Source organism: Chaetodon auriga, chromosome 16 (assembly GCF_051107435.1).
Source record: "Chaetodon auriga isolate fChaAug3 chromosome 16, fChaAug3.hap1, whole genome shotgun sequence".
Classification (NCBI taxonomy): domain Eukaryota; kingdom Metazoa; phylum Chordata; class Actinopteri; order Chaetodontiformes; family Chaetodontidae; genus Chaetodon; species Chaetodon auriga.
In genome coordinates, this window is record NC_135089.1 from 23,493,742 (window position 1) to 23,512,874 (window position 19,133).

Here is a 19,133-nt window from a genome sequence, read left to right on the forward strand (position 1 = left end):
CATGTCTCCCCATTCTCTTAGCAGATTCAGTGTATGAAAAACTCTTTTCTTTTCTCATCTTATTCAATTTTATCTCCTTTTAATTCAGCTTGTTGATTTTGCACACTTTGCTTGCTCCTCATCTTTGCACTTGTCCCTGCAGCAATAATCCTTTCTACATCCTCTGACTCCCCCTACAAACTGCTGTAGTTTTTTTCCTTTTTCAGGTTTCATTCCATATACTGAGTTGTACATTCAATCTTCTAATAAATCCTCTGAAAAGCACATAATTCTGTGCCTTACATGTCCAGCCTCTAAAAGAAGTCAAAAAGTTGTAATACACTGCTGTGCCACACTGCTTTACTTTTGGCAATGTACAATAAGCAATTAACTGGCAGCTGAATGTAGACTCTCTCTCTGTCTCTCTCTCTCTCTCTCTCTCTCTCTCTCTCTCTCTCTCTCTCTCTCTCTCTCTCTCTCACACTCACACACACACACACACACACACACTCTCACACAACTGACAAGCAAGCAAAGCAGCATGTGGTGGGTAGACAGTGAGACACACAGGCAGGCAGACAGGTTTGTGGAGGAACCTCCCTCCAGCGGGTATGCTGTCTAACAGGTTTGTGACGTTAACATTGCGCTCAGAAAACAGCACAACACTTTGTGATCCGACGGTTTCAACGAAAAAGTCAGCAGAAAGAAGTTTAGTTTTAAGTAGTATTGGTGCCTCCATGTTTCTAAAAATCTAGGAGATCAGTGTGTTTTCTCTTGGAAAGCTGCAAGCTGCAATCTGCAGCCAAGTAACCAGGCAACAGTGCTGGACAGGTGAGTGTTACAGGCTCGTCCTCTTCATACTCAGGCATCTGGATAGAAGTGTTGGAATAGTTTCCACAGAAGTCCATCCGTATCATTTTCTGTGTAGCTTTTTTTTTGCTTCAATGGCAGCCTTGTCAGCAATGTGGATTACCATGCTGTCCCTGCTCCAGCTGGCCCACTGCTCTGTCACCTACAGACACACTCCAGGTAAACCACACCTCTTCTTGCTCACAGTCGATCAAAGAAAAAACAGTCATTACATGGTTTTTGTATCTCATTATTAAAACTTTGCCCAATTATTATTATTATTATTAATATTGTGACAATATTTGATATTTAATTAACCACACAAGTTAACCACTTTTGAATGTGTGAAGGTTCTGACTATGAGGTGTCATTAGAATGTGAAAAAACAATACAAAATAAATACTTTTTTATTTGAATTTCATTTATAGTTCATTTTTGTAAAATAAATGTATCAAAACATTCTTAATTAAAGGTTGAAATGTTCACTTTCTGTGTGATGTACCATACGTAGTATCATGCAACACAACAAATCTCATGAAAAGACTGATACCAACTTTGTTGATCTCTCAGTACTGTCTGATTTATCTATGTGATCTGTTGCACTCCATCCCAAATTCTTTAGTTCTTACTGAAAACATACATTTTTGAATATGACAAACAATTGCTCAGTAATTTCCTTAAACAGCCAGTCAAGCAAACATTACTCAAGAAGGACAATATTGTGCATTTGTGGAGGACTATTTTCAGCAGTGGATTAATACACATTTGAGGCTCTTGCGAGTGTTTCTGGCAACAAACCATTTTATGTGGGACTCTGTGTGTGTGTGTGTGTGTGTGCGTGTGTGTGTGTGTGGGGGGGGTCATTGTTGATTCGGCCTTGATCAGAAAATTACAGGCTTTATATTTTAAAGTTGGAAGGCAAAGAACTTTGAGAATCTTTCAGCTGAAGTACAGAGCCAAGACAAACCAGTGAAAATTATTTCTGCACTGGGAACAGTCCATGGGAGATGTACTGTCGTCACTCATTGTGTGCTCTATGGGGGTATATGGCCTGTGTTCTGCAGGAGATCCAGTGTTGGTGGATGAGCAGTCAGCAACCTCCTTCCTGTCCCGCTCCCTGCTCTATAACAGCTGGGACCTTGAGCTGGTGGTGTCTGACAATCTGGAGAGGGAGTGTGTGGAAGAGAATTGCAACTATGAGGAGGCAAGAGAGGTGTTTGAGGACGACACTCAGACGGTAATCCTACTAGTGGTGACTGTCTCTCTACCCTCCTGAGTTAAATTTTGTGTGCTAATTGTGTGAACAGTGACAATCATTTTTTTTTTTTTTGAAGGCTGCTAGAAATCATAAACAGAATGTTTTTTTAGTTTCATAATCACTGCATCATTGCATTTGTAGTCTTAGAGTAGACAAAAACATTATTGTCCATTTACTTGAACAATTAATAACCAGAACTTTATCTAAACATACTTGAGAAAGAATTTTTGAGAAAATGACTCTAATGCATGTCCACGTTGGCTTAAATTAAATGTTCTGTGGTAGCTGCTTGATGTTTCAGTTCTTCTATTTGCAGCTACTTCACTAAATCTTCTTTTGTTTCCACTTTAAGAACTTATTTTGGACCAACTATGTCAACAGTCAAGGTAAAAAAGGAATATTATCCATTGCCGTAGTTTACAGGCCTTGGTGTTGGGCTCATTCAGTAGAATGCGGTGCTTTCACATTGAAAATACATGTGTAACAATGAATATATTATTATAATTAACATTATAATTAGCATTGTTTCTGTATTGCTAATATTTTATTTATCGTATCTGCTTAGTTAAAGGTACACTCATTTGGGGATGCAAAAGAATGGAACATAGTGTCAGAGTGTATCTTTGATTATTTAGAGCATCTCAAGTCATTTCAAAATAGGCTGTACTTTATAATCAAATGCTTAGTGAAATAATAGCCAAATATAGTCCTTACTACAGAAAAAACTGTAATGTGTGCATGCTTACTTCTTCTGCAAACTTGTATTGTATCTGGACAGAAATGACAGCAACAGCTCAGAGTTCGCTGTTCAGCAGGTGTCATATTAGTACTGTAAGGAGCACCACTGATGACCGAGGCTCATTAGAACAACAGAGGACAGATTGAAGTCATCACTGTAGTGATTCGTGACTGCCATGCTGACTGACTGGTATGAGAACTGCTTAAGAAACAATGGTGTGATGTTAATGATGTTTGTCTTTGAAGAGTACACACCCGGAGTGGATGTGTCAGGGCTGGTGGCAGGGATCCTGGCTGTCCTAGTGTCTGCTGCTATTGCAACTGTGCTGGGAATCTATTGCTACAAAGCCAAGATGAAGGGTGGACAGAGGTCAGCCCAGTAAGTTTACTCTGAAGTCCAGCTAACCAAGGGGTGTGAAATTTAATGAAGTAAATGGTAAATGGACTTTATTTGTATAGTGTTTCTCTAGTCTGAAGACCACTCAAAGTGCTTTTTGGTCTTCAGTCCATCAGGCCTTGTATTCCTTTGAGTGCATTTTCTGTATCTATGCTGTTCTAGAACTCCAGTGAGAATGGCAGCAGATGGTCGTCCAGCCCCGGAGTCTGTGCCCCTTGCTGGGATCATTGCCCCAGGTCTACCCAGCTACAGTGAGGTTCTGTACCGCAGTGGGCAGCATGATGCCCCACCACCTCCATATTCAGGGTGAGTGGATGCGTCAGTATGCACATGCACCTTACCTTCCATGGATCCAGCCAAACACCTACAAAAAGAAGGATACAGGTGTGGACCTGACAAAAAATTTACAAAAAGTACTGTAAATATACATTTTATAACTAACTTTCTAACAAAGAAACAAATTTCATGACAGGTTGGATTTTTCAAGTAATAAATGCAATTATGTTTATTTCAATTAAAGAGAAGTACCTAGATATTCAACACCTTACCACTCCATATCTCCACCATCATCTCCACACCATGTTGCATCATCAAACATTTAATTGAGTCTGAAAACCTTCAAAGCAACATATGCTTCATATTTCAATATGTATATCAACATAATCACACCACAGAGTATCGGGACTACAGACGAAAGCAGAGAATAAAAAACTGATTCTTGACCAGCACTTTAGGAATGAATCACTTCATGATGTGGAAAATTCTCAAAATAACTGTAACAAATACATAGCTGTATGCCCCTGAATGTTTTTTTTAAAAACCCAAAACAATTAAACTACATCACAACAACACTTAACCACACAAGACTTTTCTTGTCTTTCAAAGTATTTTGTATGTCAGTTACAACAAATCCATAACGCAATTTTAAAAACATTTAATAAATTGATGTTTACAAAATGTAATCATGCTGCCTTGAAAACAAATGTTGTCCTAACGACATATGGTTTATAATCTTAAACGACAAACATGCTTTGGCTGTCTTATTAATTTTAAAACCAATTTGGATTTGAATACTCATTAAGCCTACACTGAAGCAATATTTGAGCTGGCAAACCACCTGATTCAGGATGCAGCCATAGGATCCACAACTCTTGTCACTTTGTTGAAAAATGGATGGCATGGAGGCGGTTGAACAGTCCTTCAGAATGGTGCATAATTGAACAAAGACTTCTAAATGGCAAAGACCTGATAAGGGTTGGGTCTAGGTCATTTGGGATACATCTACAGTTTTCTATGCAGTGGTCTGCTGAGGCTGTGGAAGCTCTGAGAGGGACAGGAAAAGACTAAACAGGGGAGCTGGCTTTGTACTGGACTGCCTCTGGACACCATCGAAGAAGTGGGTGAGAGGAGGATGTTAGCCAAGCTGACATTGATCATGGAGAACCCATATCACCCCCTGCATGAGACGGTGGGGGGCTTAAGCAGCTCCTTCAGTAACAGACTGTTGCATCCAGTCTGTAAGAAAGAACGCTACCGCAGGTCCTTCATCCCAACAGCTGTCAGACTTTTTAACTCCAGCATCATGTAATGTAACAATGTGTTCATGCTGTCTTTCTACATCATAAACCTGTCTTTGGTTTGCACTACTGTCATCAAGGCTAATAATGCACTGGTCACATTTATCCATTTCACCTAGTGCAACTGTTACATTTCTAAGTTGTATACTTCTCTTAACTGTGCAATAACACTATTTATTATCCATATTAGCAACTGTATTCTTATAAACTGTATATATTGTGCATAAACATAGACCCAGTATTTCCCAAGTGAAATAGTATTTTTCTCAGGTGCAATAGTATTCTCAAGTGCAATGCCACATATGTCATGTCAGTTGTTTTTCTCAATAAGACTACTAGCAACAGTACTTTTTTATGGCAGAAGGATTCTTTGGCATTTTCCATTTTTTAATAATCTGTACAAATGTAAATGAAAAAAATTGTAGATTTAGCGGTTTAGTAACTTCTGGAGAAAGCTAGAGGAGCCCTTACTGGGGGGGGGGGGGGGTTAGTTGTTACTGCTTGGAGGAATTATCTGCCTTTTTTTTTCATTTCAACCAAACACATCAGCAGCTAATCTCACAGCATGCTGCATCCCTCTCTTTTTGAAGACTCTTTCTAGGAACAAAAACACAGACTGTTTCACCCTCATGGACCATGCTACAAACCTCACAAAGATCTTTTCTTGCTTTGACCACAGGGGTGCGCCATCAGAGGCTGCTGATCCAGGAGACAACGAATGAGAGGGCTGGCAGAGCCTCTTCATTAAGGTTGATAGGCACTGGTTAGAACTTATGCATGTTTTTTATGTGCTATATTTATGAGTGAAGTTACCACACAATCGCAGAATGGACACTATTAACAGTATGATCAAAGTATGGCCAAAGTAGTATGTCCACTACAGGCGATCCTTTAAAGTGGACACAGCTGAGGGTGGGTACGATTTTTGAGGTTGAACTGTCCACCCAACTATGTTGTGTGTGTTAGGTGATTCTGTGCAGAGCAAAAGAAGACAATCTATTCTTATATAATATTGATTCTTCAAGAAAACACAGACATGTTTTATATAATAAATCCCATAACAATTACAAGGCTCCAGTCATTTTATTCATCCATTGTAACTTGTCAATGCAGTAGAGACAAGTCCATGTGCATACATTGAACTCAGGAGCATGCCATCACATAATTCTTTATATTGCATGTTGCAACTTATGTGTTTGTTATTTATTACCACAGTTTATCATAAAACTACCGCTGGCTACAGAAGCAGAGCTCTTCCACCAGACTCAGGTTTTACTATCTTCCACAGTGATACATCACTCCGCGCTGCTGTGCGTGACAAATTGTGTGTGTCTGTGTGTGTATGAGCGAGGGAGGGAAGGAGAGGATGAACGCTAGCCCAGTCATTCCTCTTAAAAATGGCGTCTTGTGATCAAAACGAGCGAAAATAGCTTTACTGTATAGTGAGTGAGCAGCAGGGGAGCAGTTGTCGGCGCTGGATCAATGTGAATGTTGTTTCGCTTATCAAAGCTGCCAAGGAACGTGGGGCATCTGTTCTACGGCCCATCAGGCTAACACAGGAGACAATAGACAGTGAAATATATGGGGGAGAAGAGAGGAGGGAGGAGGTGCTCCTGGCTGCTGTGACCCCCTCCCCTCCTCCCTCTCTGGCTCCCTCTCCTCCTTCCATTCCTCCCAGTCTACAGGCTCGTCAAGCGGAGAAATAAACAGAAGCGAGCGCAGAGAAGACAAGACATTCCTCCCTCCCCTCCCCCTCGCTATCTGCCCATCTTCATCCAGCCCTTTCTTTCATGGAGAGGAATTATCCCGCTGCTGGCTTCGGAGATCTAGGGGCTGGGACGGGATGGAGTTACGACAGATCAGCCAAAGCAAGGTAAGCTTTGGTAGGCAAAGCATGGGCACCAATATGCTCTCCTTGATGCACCAGTGTACGTCAATTGGCTCTAACAATACCATGGGCACAGCGCTGCCTGCGCCTCTGCATTCAGCCAGGCTACATGGTGCTGCTACATGGCCACCAGCCTTAGGTACAGCCAGCCGTATTGTGATTCGGGGGAGGGGAGGGGTATGGGGGCTGTCTCCAAAATGCATGGAATGCCATGGAAGGTTAATAGTGATACGGATTCATAGCTGAGGGGAAAAACGAAGGGGGATGGGTTGCTGGAAGTCGAGTCTGTTATTTAAAAAAAAAAAAAAAAGAGAGTACACATCTAGCTCCAGCGATGCATTGTCTCCGCTGCAGCTTTGTCTTGCTTTTGACTTAACAAATGCATGACAGGGGCTCTCGGAGGTTGGTAGGCAAGGTTGGTTGGTAAAGTGCTAATTGACTCCAGCCTACAAATCAAAGCAATGCGATGCGTAGAGCTGCTGCCTTCTGTTTAGCAGCGGGAAACAAGCCCCGAAATTCATTAAATGGGATAACAAACAAACAAACAAACAAACAAACAAACAAACAAACAACAACAAAGAAGCAACTTTTGAAATTATGTGTGAAATACACAGCAATCTGTTCTAACCAAGTTTGATACGAAATAAAAGTCTTTATTCAAAGATGGTGAAACGAAAACAAAACTGGTACCGCAGCTAATAACGTCAACAGCTACTTCATTAATTTATTCACAAAAATGTGTGAAATATGGCTGATGCTATGAAATAAGTTGCTGGGCTCTAACATCAAAGGTGACATTCTCCCTTATTAGTAAACAGTCCTATACAAGAATGTCACATGACTGACAAACGTGCCCTGACTGTCACCGAATTAACCGTAGGCTAATTTAAGTTAACGTTTGTAACGTAACGCTGATTGACGTTAGCTACTGCTGTGTTAACACTGGGTCGCTTTCAGTCCAGTCAGGCTATATTTCTAGTTTCCTTCCTCTGACTGCATTTATGCAGCATTCAGCTGCAGCCAGTTCAATTGTATGCCCATCAAACATGGCAAGACAGCCTGCTTGAGGCTCCAACAAACGTTAGCAGTCAGGCTAATTGTCAAATAAGACAGGTTACGGCATCTTAAATGCCAGCAAGCTCCAAAGGTCTGACCATCTGGCTCGGTGTGTCTCAGCTGCCACTGTTAAGGAATGACAGACGAAGGGGGTTTCCTTCCACGTCAGTGTCGTGTATAGGAATTGCGGCCTCAAGCCATGCTAAACTCTGCTAGCTCATGTTAGCATTGCTCCACGTTAGCGGTCGCCTTGACAACCCCATCAGTCTTCCGTCAGACTCCATGAGTTCCATCTCTGGAACAAATGCTAATTTAGTTGGGTGCATGGTGTTTTTCTTCATAAAATTTGTTCAAATGTACAGTAAATGATTTAATTTTCTCCTCCTGCCCTGGTTGAAGGTGAGCTCAGATGCTGTTAAAATGTGTATATTCTTGCTTTCAGTTGGACATGCCTACATAGTTGCTTCACTTGGCTCGGACAGTAATAAATCTTTTTCATAAGAAAATAATCAGTCACTTGATTGATTAATTTAGGAGCTTGTTTCTATATGTATGTATGTGTGTGTATACACACACACACATACATACATAAGCATATATAAACAAGCTGCTTATGTATGTATGTATGTATGTATATGTGTACACACACACACACACACACACACATATATATATATATATATATATAGAGCCTGGCCAAAAAAATAAAAAAATAGTCGCCACCTGGATTTAACAGATAAAATGATGCACCCATCATGCCTCGTGCCTGCTGTACAAGCCTGGTCAGGTCTAGGTTCAGCGACATTATGTGCCCAAAGAATGGGGTCTAATGATTACCTGAATATACTGAATGACCAGGTTATTCCATCTATGGATTTCTTTCTTCCCTGATGGCATATTCCAAGATGACAATGCCAGGATTCATTGGGCTCACATTGTGAAAGAGTGGTTCAGGGAGCATGAGACATCATTTTTACACATGGATTGGCCACCAAAGAGTCCAGACCTTAACCCAATTGAGAATCTTTGGGATGTGCTGGTAAAGGCTTTGCACAGTGATCCGACTTTCCCATCAGCAATAGATCAAAAGATCTTGGTGAAAAATTAATGCAACACTGGATGGAAATAAAATAGAATGTGATAGAATGTGTGACCTTTTTTTTGGTGTCAACTTTTTTTTTGGCAGGGCTGTATATATATACTCTCACGTGCATGTGCGTGATTAAGCAGCTTGTTAAGATTGTGAAGTGCATATTTATCAACTTCCCCAGATCTGCAAAAACACTTCTGGGTATAGCCTTGCAAGCATTTGAAGCAGACAGCTGCAAATCTGGAATTAGCAAAAATCTGTATTATATTTAATTCATAAAGATCTTTTCACACACTCATATATCTGTACAAATGTACATAGGCATAGTTGTTTTTTCTATTCTGTATCTTGCAAACTTTTATATTTTTATTTTGACCTCTGTATGCCACTGTGCTTGCTTTTTGTAACCTGCTTGCTGTAATGACCAAAATTTCAATATCAATAAAGTCTTATCTTATCCAAGCAAATATAAGCAGAAAAGGAAAAGGCTTATATATATATACACATATATACATATACACAGAACTGCTGTGTCACTGCTGTAACAAAATGTAATCATTCTGGTCATGTTTGATCATTATGTTGTCGCCATCAAAGTGAAGAAAAGCCTTTTTATTGGTGAAGGCAATGGCAATCATTTTGTGGTCCAGGGAGAAAAAAATGTAGATTTAGTGGTTTAATAAGCTACAGGAACCTTTCGTGGTTGAGCAAGCAGTAGTTGTTAGGTCTGCTCCTTACAAAATTTTTTTTTTTTTTTTTTTTTTCAACTTGAACGGGGGGGGGGGGGGGGGGGCCTCATGTCTTTCCATATGAATTTCATGGAATACAGACATGTGGATAAAATACAAAGAACAAAGAGACAACTCCAATAAACTTTACACAACTGAAGAAAATAATGAACAAACAATTAAATGACACTAAAAAATAGGGGACATATCACATCATATCATATTGTTCAAAATAATACTGGTTTAATTTTAAATATGATTCAACAAAAATTGGATCCTGATAATGGAATTGTTCAGACTTGTTGACATAATGACATCATATCTTTACGCACAGCACACAAGCATGGTTGAAAGTGAAAGTAACATTGCTCCAAGGTGGAAGAGTTAGTTCCAAACAATTCTTCAAACATAATCATGACTTTTTCATATTTACCCATTGTAACTGGAATTCTGAAATGCCTGTTCCAGTCGAACTCCATCCAATCTTTTCACTATCCAGATTTTCATTCTTATTATTGTGCAATGCCATATAGAATCTTGAAATAATTCATTTCTTCAGCTTTTCCTCTTACATCTTGTGAAAGCTGTTCTGTATTTGTGGGTTCCCTTAACAGGTTTTCCCAGTCCTTGTTTTTCTGAAAATAATGTCTGACTTGTAGAAATTTAAAATGATAGTGGGCAGGTAAGTAACATTCTCGAATGAGTTTTAGTATTTGTCCATAAACTATTTGATCAGTATACACCAGCCCCTTGTTCATCCATTTCTTAAAGCCAGTATCAGTGTGAAATGATGAAATTCTGGATTTATTGCAGTTGTGGTAACTTTTGATATTGAATTAGAAATGTTTTGCTTATTATTTTAGACAATACTTTCCATGTTTTATTAGCCCATTCCTTTTCCATGTTGATTTTTTGTCCCATTCTTTCTGGGTGGTAGAGAACTTGTGGCACTGTTCCATTCCCACTCACATTGAATCTATAGTACATCTTCTGTTATCAGTGAAATTATTGTGTTCAGTTGTGCTGCCCACTAATAATTTTGCAAATTAGGTAGATTTAGACCTGCTATTTCAATTATTATTTAGACCATTTTGAAATGATTAATGGAAGTGATTGAAACATGAAAAGCAGACGTGGCAGTATATTCATTCACTATTTATCATACATATATTATGTCCTATCTTATTTTATATTATTAATATGATTCCTACTCTACCCATGAATGTCAGAGGTAAAAGCTCCCACTTTTAAACTTTCTCCATTATCAGTTTTTCATGGTTACCTGAAAATAATTGGAATGTTAGGGGTGTTATTGTCACTGCTAAATATTTAAACCCTTTCTTGGTCCACTGACCCTAACCCTAACCTACCCTTTTGCCCAGAGAGCTTTATTACACTAGATTTTGTTTCATTTGTTAAGAAGCTTAAGATTTTTCCTTATTGATTAATATCCTTCAGCAGAGCAGGTATGGCCAATGGTTTGCTATTGAATGCTACTATATCATCTGCAAACAGTGGTATTTTGTGTCCTTTGTGTCCATCATTAGTTATTCCACATCATCAGTTATCAGATATATCTTTATTATGCCTTATAGTACTCTGACAGCAGTTCAGTACTAATAGCATAAAAAATGTAACAAAACAGTCCCATTGTCTAACCCCTCTTTTAAGAGGGAAAAAATCTAAGTAACACTCCGATACATGATTTTGGATTGTTAAAAACAGCTTTTATCTACTTAATAAGAGTATTTTTTTTTCTTTTTGCTTTGTGCAATAATATTAGTGGTATGATTTAAGGGGTCGAGCAAAAAAACAAGGAGTGAACCCAAAGGTGCAGACTTAACAAAACAAATAGGCTGAGCGGAGACAGTCCAAGTGATTTATTTCGAAGGCGAAGGCGATATCCCTCTGGAGATCAGTGGCGAAGGCAATATCCCTCCAGAGGCCGTCGGTGGAGGGGAAGGCGATATCCCTCTGGAGAACAGTGGCGAAGGCGATATCCCTCCGGAGGCTGTCGGCGGAGGCGATACCCCTCTGGAGAACAGCGGTGAAGGCGATATCCCTCCGGAGGCTGTCTGCGGAGGCGAAGGTGATATCCCTCTGGAGACCGTCTGCGCTTCTGCTTCTGGAGGTGGGCCCCTCTTGGACTGGAGGCAGCTGAGAGGAGTGCTGCCTGGGAGCCAGTGACGGGGCATCTGGAGCAGGAGGTGGCTGTTGCTGCGGCTCTGGCTCGGTGGGTGGCTGCAGCTGTGGCTGTGGCTCTGGCTGCAGCTGCGGCTGGGTGGGTGGCTGCGGCTGCAGCTGCAGCTGCGGCTCTGGCTCTGGCTCAGTGGGTGGCTGCAGCTCTGGCTGTGGCTCTGGCTGTGGCTCTGTCTCGGTGGGTGGCTGCGGCTGTGGCTGTGGCTGTGGCTGTGGCTGTGGCTCTGGCTGTGGTTCTGGCTGTGGCTCTGGCTCTGGCTTCGGTTGCGGCTCTGGCTTGGTGGGTGGCTGCCGCTCTGGCTGAAGCTTGGGCTGTGGCTGTGGCTCTAGCTGTGGCTTGGCAGGTGGCTGCGGCTGCGGCTCTGTGTGAAGCTTGGGCTCTGGCTGTGGCTCAGGCCCATGTTCTGGCTGTGGCTTGGTGGGTGGCTGCGGCTGCGGCTGCGGCTGCGGCTGCGGCTGCGGCTGAAGCTTGGGCTGGTAGCTGGGAGCCTGGGGCTGAGGCTGAAGCTTGGGCTGGTAGCTGGGAACCTGGGACTGAGGCAGAAGCTTGGGCTGGTAGCTGGGAGCCTGGGACTGAGACTGAAGCTTGAGCTGGTAGCTGGGACCCTGGGGCTGAGGCTGAAGCTTGGGCTGGTAGCTGGGAGCTTGGGGCTGAGGCTGAAGCTTGGGCTGGTAGCTGGGAACCTGGGGCTGATGCTTGGACTTGGGCTGGTAGCTAGGAGCCTGGGGCTGAGGCTGAAGCTTGGGCTGGTAGCTGGGAACCTCAGGCTGAGGCTGAAGCTTGGGCTGGTGGCTGGGAACCTGGGGCTGAAGCTTGGGCTTGGGCTGGTAGTTGGGAACCTGGGGCTGAGGCTGAAGCTTGGGCTGGTGTGCGGCCTGATGTCTGCAGACCCCCTTCCTTCCTGTGGGGGTCATCTTGATGGCCAGTCATGTCCCCCAGAATGGAGACCTCTGGGCCTCTGGCAGGAAGCTTGCCAATTCCAAAACAGAACATGGCTGGAGGAGCGAAAGCTAGCTAACTCCTTGGCTGTAGTCAGCAAGCCGCTAACAGGCCTGCAGCTAGCTGACTCATGGACTGGAGCTGGCAGGGAGCTAGCAGGCCAGTGGCTAGTCGACTCATGGACTGGAATTGGCAAGGGGCTAGCAGGACTGGGACCCGCCGACTCATGGACTAGAATTGGCAGGGAGCTAACAGGCCGGTCGCTAGCTGACTCATGGACTGGGATTGGCAGGGAGCCAACAGGCCGGTGGCTAGCCAACTCATGGACTGGGACTGGCAGGGAACTAGCAGGCCGGTGGCTAGCTGACTCATGGACTGGCAAGCAAGGAGCTAGCGGGACTGGGACCTGCCGACTCAGGAGCTGGAGTTGATGGGAGGCTAGCAGGCTTGGGGTCTAAAAGCTTGGGAACTGAGACTGCTGAATCGCAACCTGACTGTCTCTACAGCATGGCTCTAATGGTTTCCATTAAGCACAACAGATCTGGCACGTTAGGAAGATTCCAAAACCAGACTTGGCTATAGATAAGGGTCTCTAAAGAGGTTAAAGCCGCCATCCTTCCCTGAGTGTCCAGGGAACCACCGCAACCACAATAATTTAAATAAATCGCAAGGGTATCAAGATCCTTCACCTCCTTCAACCAGGAAAAAAGGTCTGCTGGGTTCAATTCTGGTGGCATCATTCTGTTATGATTTAAGAGTCACAGGGAACAAGGAAAACCACACACACAAGGGATGGTGCCACAAAGACAAAGGAAATACACAGACTTAAATAGACAGGGGACAAAGGGCTCAGGTCAACACAATCACACAGTCACACAGGTGGAAAAAAATACAGGAAGCAAAGTAAACTAAGACACATGAAGGATGGCTACCAAAATAAAACAGGAACTAACCACAAAATAGTCTAGATCCTAACAATTAGTTAATATTTTCAGGTCATTGCATAACAGGTTAATTGATCCCTCGCACTTCATTGGATCTTTCCTCTCTTTATGTGACACAGAGATAACGCCTTTAGGCCATGTTTATAGAGGATCGCCTTTTGATAGCGTATTTATTTAGGACTTTCACTAGTATTGGTGTAAGCTGTTCTGCAAAATTCTGGTGAATTTATTATTTTTCAAAGATTATATAGTTTTCACAACTTCCTGTTGAATTATTTGTTTTGTCATATCGAGTGCCTCTCCTCTGTCAGTAATGGTAAATGTATTTTTGAAACTAAGTATTTGTTTTCATTCCTTACTGAGGTTTAGTCTGCACAGAGATCTTTAAAATAAGATGATTACATGTCAAACATTCCTCACATTTTAGATGTATCTTTGCCACCATTCTACTTGATTGGGCCTTTTATTGTTGGAATGTTAGTAAATGGCTTGCTCTGTCACCCATTTGGTAATATCCCTGGTTTGAGATGTGTAAAGCTCTGTGAAGCCTTTTGCATTAAGAGTTAATTCCAAGAGGATTTCTTTGTTGGATGTCGTTTTGTGTTTATTCTCCAAAATCTCAATTTTCTCTCAAAGTTCCTTCTGTTTTTATTTTTATTTTTCAGTCTAGAGGATATTTCAAACATTTTTCAATCATTATCATTGTGCCTCCCCCTTACTGACTATTACATTTTCCAAGGTTTCAAAAAAGGTATCATTATCTTCATTCTGTTTACAATAGCCATAACAGTAGTGTCTTATTGTGCCAACTACAGTATCCTAACCAGATCTTCCTTCTATATTCCGTATTAAAGACTTAATTGGGTGGTTTAGGCCATGCACATTATAAGATCCAAATATTACCTTACCCATCCTTTCTTTATTTTTATTTTACCATCAAATACCAATAGGCCTATGTAGTTGATAGACCAGCTATGAATAGACCAGCTTAACCCATTCCTAATACTGCCATGTGTCAAATGTACTCATTCTTTTCCAAAACTAGCAGCTTCTAGGTAAATATCAGCTAATCACAAATTCACATTCACTTTTTCAGCTTACACAGACTAAAAAACAACCAACCACCCAACCAAGCAAACAGATGGAAAAAAAAACTGTCAAAACCTTATTGCCACATGACCATCTTCAGTAAATATCCAGTCACTGAGGTAGACCTAACATGTACTGTAATTTCAGTCTTTCTATATTTTCTATATACTTTTCTCATCTGCCACTCATTTAGATGAGACCATGTCCATGAAGACTAGATTTGTACTTGTCATTGCTGGTGGCCCTCTTTTTCTCTCCTACCACGAACAATTGTCCAGTCATCCTGTGTCCATTTGCTCCAAGGGCTGTTGGTTTCTTCCACTTGAACTTGAAACCTCATTTCCTCGCGTTGGCCTGGCTTCTGTTAGCGTATTAAAAGTTTTTCTGCCCATCTTCAGAGATTGTTTTCACAGGATACAGGGACTGAGTCTTCTTTCCTTCCTGGTTTTTAATTATGTCCCACACCTGCCTCCTTTTCATTAATTAATTTTTGTAGTCCTGATAACAATATATATCAGAATCAGTCAACAATCAGAATATCAGAATCAATCAACAATACATATATAAAACTGTTTTCTTACCTTGAAGTGCTGGGCTTGGCTTAGACTGAAGTTTTTTCTCTCCGAATGGCAGGAATCTCACACATTAGTTGTAATGAAGAGTGAATAGGATCAGCTACAAATTCAAACACATCTTTATTCTCATCCCCCTCAGTAATTTAACATATACATATGTTCTTTCTCTGTGATCTTGACTCCAGGTCTGTGGTTTCAGCTAATCTCTATAAACAGATATGTTACATATAAAAATACAGATAAATTTCAAGAAGGTCAAAGCTCAATCATTGTCAGATGGTAGCTGATGAGGTCCAAGATTTTATGCGTTCTGCCTCTTTTGCTCTCCACAAAGAATGTTCACCTGGATTGCACGAATTGCAGAATGCTTCCAATACCAAAATCTTCTCCCTTGCCTCCAGACTTTGTATTTGTATGCATATATATCTTTGCAGAGACTACTACTTGAGAAATTAACTGAGAAAAGCCAGTACTGTTTTGGGAACAAGCCCAGGAAAGCTTTCTACCAATTGAAATGTATCTTAATGTACTGCACTTTCCTCAGTGAGGGCTGAAATTAGCAGAAATTAGATAGAATTTATATAATATATAATATAATCAACAATTAACATTAATAGAAATGTACAAAGCAAACATTATTCAAACACTCAAATGACAATGGCAATCCTCTGCATAATATGTTGAAATGTCTAAATGGAAATGTGCAGAAAAACTCTGACTCTTGCAGGAATCTAGACCAAATCAGCTATTTGGAGGAAACGGGAGAACTTCTGAAATGCGACAGCAGAGTTTTTGTGGTCTGGGTTTTTGAAGGACAGCTGTAAGGGAAAGGCAACAGGAATGTGGCCAAAACTAACCCTAACCTTAAAAGCAGTAATATTTACACTCACAATCAGATTCCTGTTACAACATTAATTGCCAGTTTTTCTTTCTCATTTCATTACACTGTAAACTGTGAATCTACTGTATGTTTAGGAAAAATGTTCATCAATACAAAACAAAACAAAAATAATTCAAATGGAAGGGTTTTTTTAAATACAAGGTATAAAACGTAATAATAGTAATAATTGTTGGGTTGAACATAAACAATAATCACTGTATTTGTGACATCATCAGCCTTACTGATACTACCAAGCAATCATCTGGCAGGCATGGTATATGCATTACTAACAGTTGTTCCCAACACCTCAGCCTCCTGTTGATGGTTTTAAGACTGAAAGATTGAAAACTTCAAATGTCAAACATTATAATGCTGTTATTTAGAGTAACCACATGTATATTAAAACCAGGCTGGAACATCTCAGTTTAACATTGATATTAATCACTGTACCTGGACAGACAATGTTTGGTACAGTAGGTTCAAACTTTGACTAAATAGCAACAAGAAACAACAGGTGTAATGAAATCTTGGACATTTCAACCACCATTAACATGGAGATCTAATTTGTAATATTGAACTTGTGGTTCACAAGTTCCCTTGCAGTGCAGACCTAACATCAAGTCGCGGTAGATTCATGTACAGTAATTCAAGCAATCAAATAATTATAAAAAGCTAAGCGATACAGATTTAAAATAACGAGCAGCTCCTTATATGTGACAGAATCAGCAAAAAAGCACAACCCTGTATCATTGAAATTTCCTAACTTTAAGAGTAGTGGCTTGAACAGTAGAGCAAATATGGAAGATATGAAAGTAATCTTAAACAGAAATCATCAGGATTTTTCTTGAAAAAAACACAACAATGCAGTGGTGACTTGTGATGTAGCAGAGAAACAGGAGAGAGAGAGAACCAGAATGTCTAATGTTGACTTCATCACTTTTTGCAGACTTGACATCATAATCTAAAATCTCTTCATCATCATACCTACCATCCCTTAACGTCAGGACACATAATTATTCTGTATGTCCAGAGGAGGAACTGAACCTCTAAAATTCAGGATGTCCATGTTCATCTCATCCATCTCATCCGTGTCTTGCTTTATTGCCCCCTACATCATACTGTTCAGTCTTTTTTTTGTGAGAACATGTCAGAATCAAAAACTCAAAATCAAAACAATACATATTCATTAGCAACACTGCCATCACTGCAGTTTTTTACCTTCTGTGTCTTGCCATAGAGACCAGCACCTTATCAATAGTTAAATGAGAGGCTAACCCATTTGAAGATACGAGAATGATACAATGATAATAGTACACCAGGCTTTCTGAGAAAGATCTAAGGAAAACATCAAAATGGTATTATTAAATTGGACTTTATAACAAACAAAAACAAACTTTTGTGACAAAAGTTGCTGTCATCTTTCACAAATTCATAAGGACCACCAAGTTGCTGTCCTGTCTTTCTCTGCTTTTTCCTCATTGCAGTGTCTTGCTTGCATTTTTGGACAGTGTGCATGTTGTGCTTCTGCAATAGATGAGTTTGATGCAGTCTCAACCCATGGGAAGATCTGTGAAAAAACAAAAACAACAAACAAACACTGAAAGGTAAAACCATGAGTTAGTTAATAGGCTAACTCAAGAAACTATTATGCTTTAAATTTGTTATTCAGAGCAGTCCTTTATGGTCCTGTCGCTTGAGGCATGGTTCTCCCCCTTTATTTTACACACACATTTTACACATACGCCATATTAAAGATCCAGTGTGTAGGAGGGATCTATTGGTAGAAATGGAATATAATATTTATAATTCCTTTTTTCATTAGTGTATAATCACTCGAAAAAAGAACCATTATATTTTTGTACCTTAGCATGAGCCCCTAATGAGCCCAGGGCAGCTGTGGCTCAGGCGGTAGGCCGTCGTTCACTTATCAGAAGATTCAGTCCCTGGCCTCGGCAGTCTATATGTCGAAGTATCCTTGGGCAAGATACTGAACTGCAAATTTCTCCTGATGCAGTGTCATCAGTGTGTGAATGGATAATGCTGATAATGAGCAGATGGCTTAGACACCATTTAAATGTGTGTGTGAATGAGTGAATGAAGACTTGTGTTGTAAAAAGCACTTTGAGCAGTTGTCAGACGAGAAAAGTGCTATATAAATACAGTCCATTTACCTTTTACCTTTATGTCCACCGAGGGAGCAGGTCCTCTTGTCTGCCATGTTGCACCATGTTTCTACAATAGCTCAGAATGGAAAAATTAAACACTGGTAATAATAATAATAATAATAATAATAATAATAATAATAATAATAATAATAACAATAACAACAACAACAACAACAACAATAATAATAATAATAATAATAATAATAGGAATGGGTTACATTTACATAGGGCTTTATGATGATACTCAAAGGACATCAGTGAAGGAGGCAAACACACCTCAAATACCACTCAACCTGGTTCAAGAGAGGGCATTTCACATTTTTAGCAGCCACCATAGGTGTACATGCTTGGAAGGGTTGGTTACAATCTGAAACCTCAACGCCAGATGCCACTAAATCCTACACATTGGTCATTTAACAGGTCCTGATGATAAATATTAGATGCACTTTCTTTGACAATACATACATCAGACAGACAGTGCTAATCATTTAGTACATCCATTAGCACATTATCTTTAATCAATAACACATCCTCATGAAACAGAGCATATGATCATATGTTAATATTGATGGGATCTTTTTTATGGGGATTGGTCTGCATTTCCGCTAAATTCTCAGAGATTACTAGTGACTGTCCATCCATCCGTCCATTCCCACCCGCTTATCCGGGGCCGGGTCGCGGGGGCAGCAGTCTGAGCAGGGACGCCCAAACTTCCCTCTCCCCGGACACTTCCTCCAGCTCCTCCGGGGGGACCCCGAGGCGTTCCCAGGCCAGCCGAGCG

General features: G+C 40.8%; 2 protein-coding genes across 6 annotated transcripts in view; both read left to right on the plus strand.

Moving 5' to 3' along the window:
* The first annotated feature begins 629 nt into the window (after nucleotides 1–629).
* Nucleotides 630–5,842, plus strand: prrg2 (proline rich Gla (G-carboxyglutamic acid) 2). 3 transcript variants are annotated; one of them, XM_076753090.1, is made up of 7 exons: nucleotides 630–810; nucleotides 908–1,008; nucleotides 1,893–2,065; nucleotides 2,439–2,472; nucleotides 3,071–3,203; nucleotides 3,384–3,527; nucleotides 5,478–5,842. In XM_076753090.1, the coding sequence occupies exons 2-7, from the start codon at nucleotides 924–926 to the stop codon at nucleotides 5,518–5,520; spliced, it is 612 nt and encodes a 203-aa protein (XP_076609205.1). In that variant the 5' UTR covers nucleotides 630–810; nucleotides 908–923; the 3' UTR covers nucleotides 5,521–5,842. The 3 variants fall into 3 exon arrangements, with proteins under 3 accessions (XP_076609205.1, XP_076609206.1, XP_076609207.1); XM_076753091.1 differs by having other exon boundaries at nucleotides 931–1,008; XM_076753092.1 differs by lacking the exon at nucleotides 5,478–5,842 and having other exon boundaries at nucleotides 3,384–3,531.
* A 272-nt stretch (nucleotides 5,843–6,114) lies between these two features.
* The window catches only part of prr12b (proline rich 12b), a 59,018-nt gene continuing 45,999 nt past the window's right edge, over nucleotides 6,115–19,133 (plus strand). For all 3 annotated transcript variants that reach the window (XR_013078346.1, XM_076753599.1, XM_076753601.1), the window contains exon 1: nucleotides 6,115–6,671. Coding sequence is in view for 2 of the 3 variants with exons in the window: in XM_076753599.1 (XP_076609714.1) it covers nucleotides 6,589–6,671 (83 nt within the window). In the remaining variant the exon portion in view is untranslated. The remainder of the gene's footprint in view (nucleotides 6,672–19,133) is intronic.

Coding starts and splice junctions, on each gene's coding strand:
- prrg2 (XM_076753090.1), top strand. CDS start 924: ATGGCAGCCTTGTCAGCAATGTGGATTACCATGCTGTCCCTGCTCCAG. Junction 2,473..3,070: donor CAACTATGTCAACAGTCAAG/GTAAAAAAGGAA, acceptor TTGTCTTTGAAG/AGTACACACCCGGAGTGGAT. Junction 3,204..3,383: donor GGTGGACAGAGGTCAGCCCA/GTAAGTTTACTC, acceptor ATGCTGTTCTAG/AACTCCAGTGAGAATGGCAG.